At 32.1% G+C, this 1980-nt stretch overlaps 1 protein-coding gene across 1 annotated transcript; it reads left to right on the top strand.

Moving 5' to 3' along the window:
• The first annotated feature begins 10 nt into the window (after positions 1-10).
• LOC105315548 (uncharacterized) lies at positions 11-1970 on the top strand. Its single transcript, XM_020006568.1, has 8 exons — positions 11-463; positions 513-681; positions 733-871; positions 919-1026; positions 1078-1218; positions 1265-1606; positions 1663-1788; positions 1930-1970. The coding sequence occupies exons 4-8, from the start codon at positions 925-927 to the stop codon at positions 1960-1962; spliced, it is 744 nt and encodes a 247-aa protein (XP_019862127.1). The 5' UTR covers positions 11-463; positions 513-681; positions 733-871; positions 919-924; the 3' UTR covers positions 1963-1970.
• Positions 1971-1980: the final 10 nt, after the last annotated feature.

Raw genomic sequence — 1980 nt, 5'->3', positions numbered from 1 at the left:
TATGCCCATAACCACCTCCAGACAGGGATGTATCTGACCAAGAGTAGATCTGACTTATGCCATGGTAAAGTATTGCAGTATTGTTCTTATGTAAACTGTCAAATTCCACACTGTCTGCAGGGTGGTTATGGGCATATAACTCCTGCTAAACATCAAAGGTTTCCATGGTAGCCACCCACGCACCATGGTATAATATGAGGATATGATTAATGATAGTGTGTGCATGTTATACCTTAGAAACAACTCGTTAATGTTTATTTGCAACTTGTTATACTTTACATTTATTTTTATAATTATTTTAAAGACTTATTTGAAGTTGGTCTGTGTATTAACAATTATTTCTACTCCTTATATTATTTGAAAGATGGCAAAGAGTGTATAATAGGCTATTATGACTCAACTAACAGTACTCATCACCTGCAAGAATGTGAAACAGAATATTGCTGTAATGTGACTTGGAAAGGTATGATACAGTATACAAGTGTTGGAATTCAATATAATTGTGTATGTAGGTAATTATCAACCAGAAGATGGATTTCAATCAAATAGAACAATTACTTGCAGGCAGCCTCTTGATAGCAGCATAATAGCCTCTTTTGTATCTCTAATAATAGTTTTAATCATAGGAATCATAATCAGTATATTATTACAGATTTTAAATTATAGATGGAGAAATAACAAGTGAGAATAGCATTATACTTTTAACATTAAACATTCCATTTATTTCAATAGATATTTTAAAGGGTCATCTCCCATTTTTAATGCAATCATTACATTTGGTTGTACATTGGGTTATATTAGTTGCCTGTTATTCCTTGGTAATTATTACATTGGCCTTACTGGCAAAGGAAAGCTAGGACCAATATGCAATGTAAGTATATTATAAGTATTGTTATTATTTTTATTCTGCATCAATAGGTGGCAATGTCATCAATAAGCCTTTCATTTTTATTAATCTTTTCTACCATATTGATTAAAAACTGGAGAATATTTCAAATATTTCACAACCCATCACAGCAAGATAGGGTAATTAAGTGTCCCTGTCCATGTATTATCTGTCCTGATTTGCTCCTTTAGAAATATTTATCAAACACAGTCCTGTACATTTGGATGGTTATTATCTGTGCTCCTGTTATTATAATACTCATATTGATACACCTCTTTAAACCTTTGAAAGTATATCAAGTTTCATTTCCTGATCATAATTGCCCCGGCTATGTAAGTTATCCAGTCATATAAACTCAAATTATGATGATGCATATAGCCTGATAACATAGAGTCATCACTGATAGAGGATCACTGCATTGAGGCTTCATCGTTTGGATGGGGTGCTGCAATTCCAGTTTACTTTGTAATTCTTTTGATAATGATCATTTACCTGGGGTCTTGGAACTGTCGCATAACACGGCACTATAAAAGTGAAGGAGAGTTGGCTATTCTTACTGCAACTGTGTCCATAATGATATATATTTTCAACTATGGCATTAGTCTTATTGCTACTTATGGCTACACTGAAGCAGGAATGATAAAATTTATCTTGCGCTATAGCATTGGGACGTTATTTGTTTACTTCTCATTCATCTTGGCTGCCTTGTATGGTTTTAAAGTAATCTGAGCATTTTATAGCGCTCATGGATGACACAGTGAATCATATTTTTATAGGTTGTTCAGCTACTCAGAGACAAAAAAGCTCATTCAAGACCCGTTAAAAGGTCTAGATCAACTCTCAGGAAAAAATTTTTAGAATTGAGTGATGAGATTTTTACACTGAAGTGTAAACTAGAAAAGGTTAGCATTAAAATAATTGAATTTCTTTTCATTGTTTCTCTTCTGTTCACACTTTGCAAATTGTTTAATAATAATAATAATAATAATAATAATAATAATAATAATAATAATATGAAATTTTTTTTACATTTTGATGCATAGATGAATACCAGTGCAGTTGCTTTGGAGCAATAATATAGACTCATTTCATCA

This window comes from Amphimedon queenslandica, unplaced genomic scaffold (assembly GCF_000090795.2).
Source record: "Amphimedon queenslandica unplaced genomic scaffold, v1.1 AMPQUscaffold_9669, whole genome shotgun sequence".
Lineage (NCBI taxonomy): Eukaryota > Metazoa > Porifera > Demospongiae > Haplosclerida > Niphatidae > Amphimedon > Amphimedon queenslandica.
The sequence above is the reverse complement of the archived record's forward strand: the minus strand, read 5'-3'. Positions and strand labels throughout refer to the sequence as shown.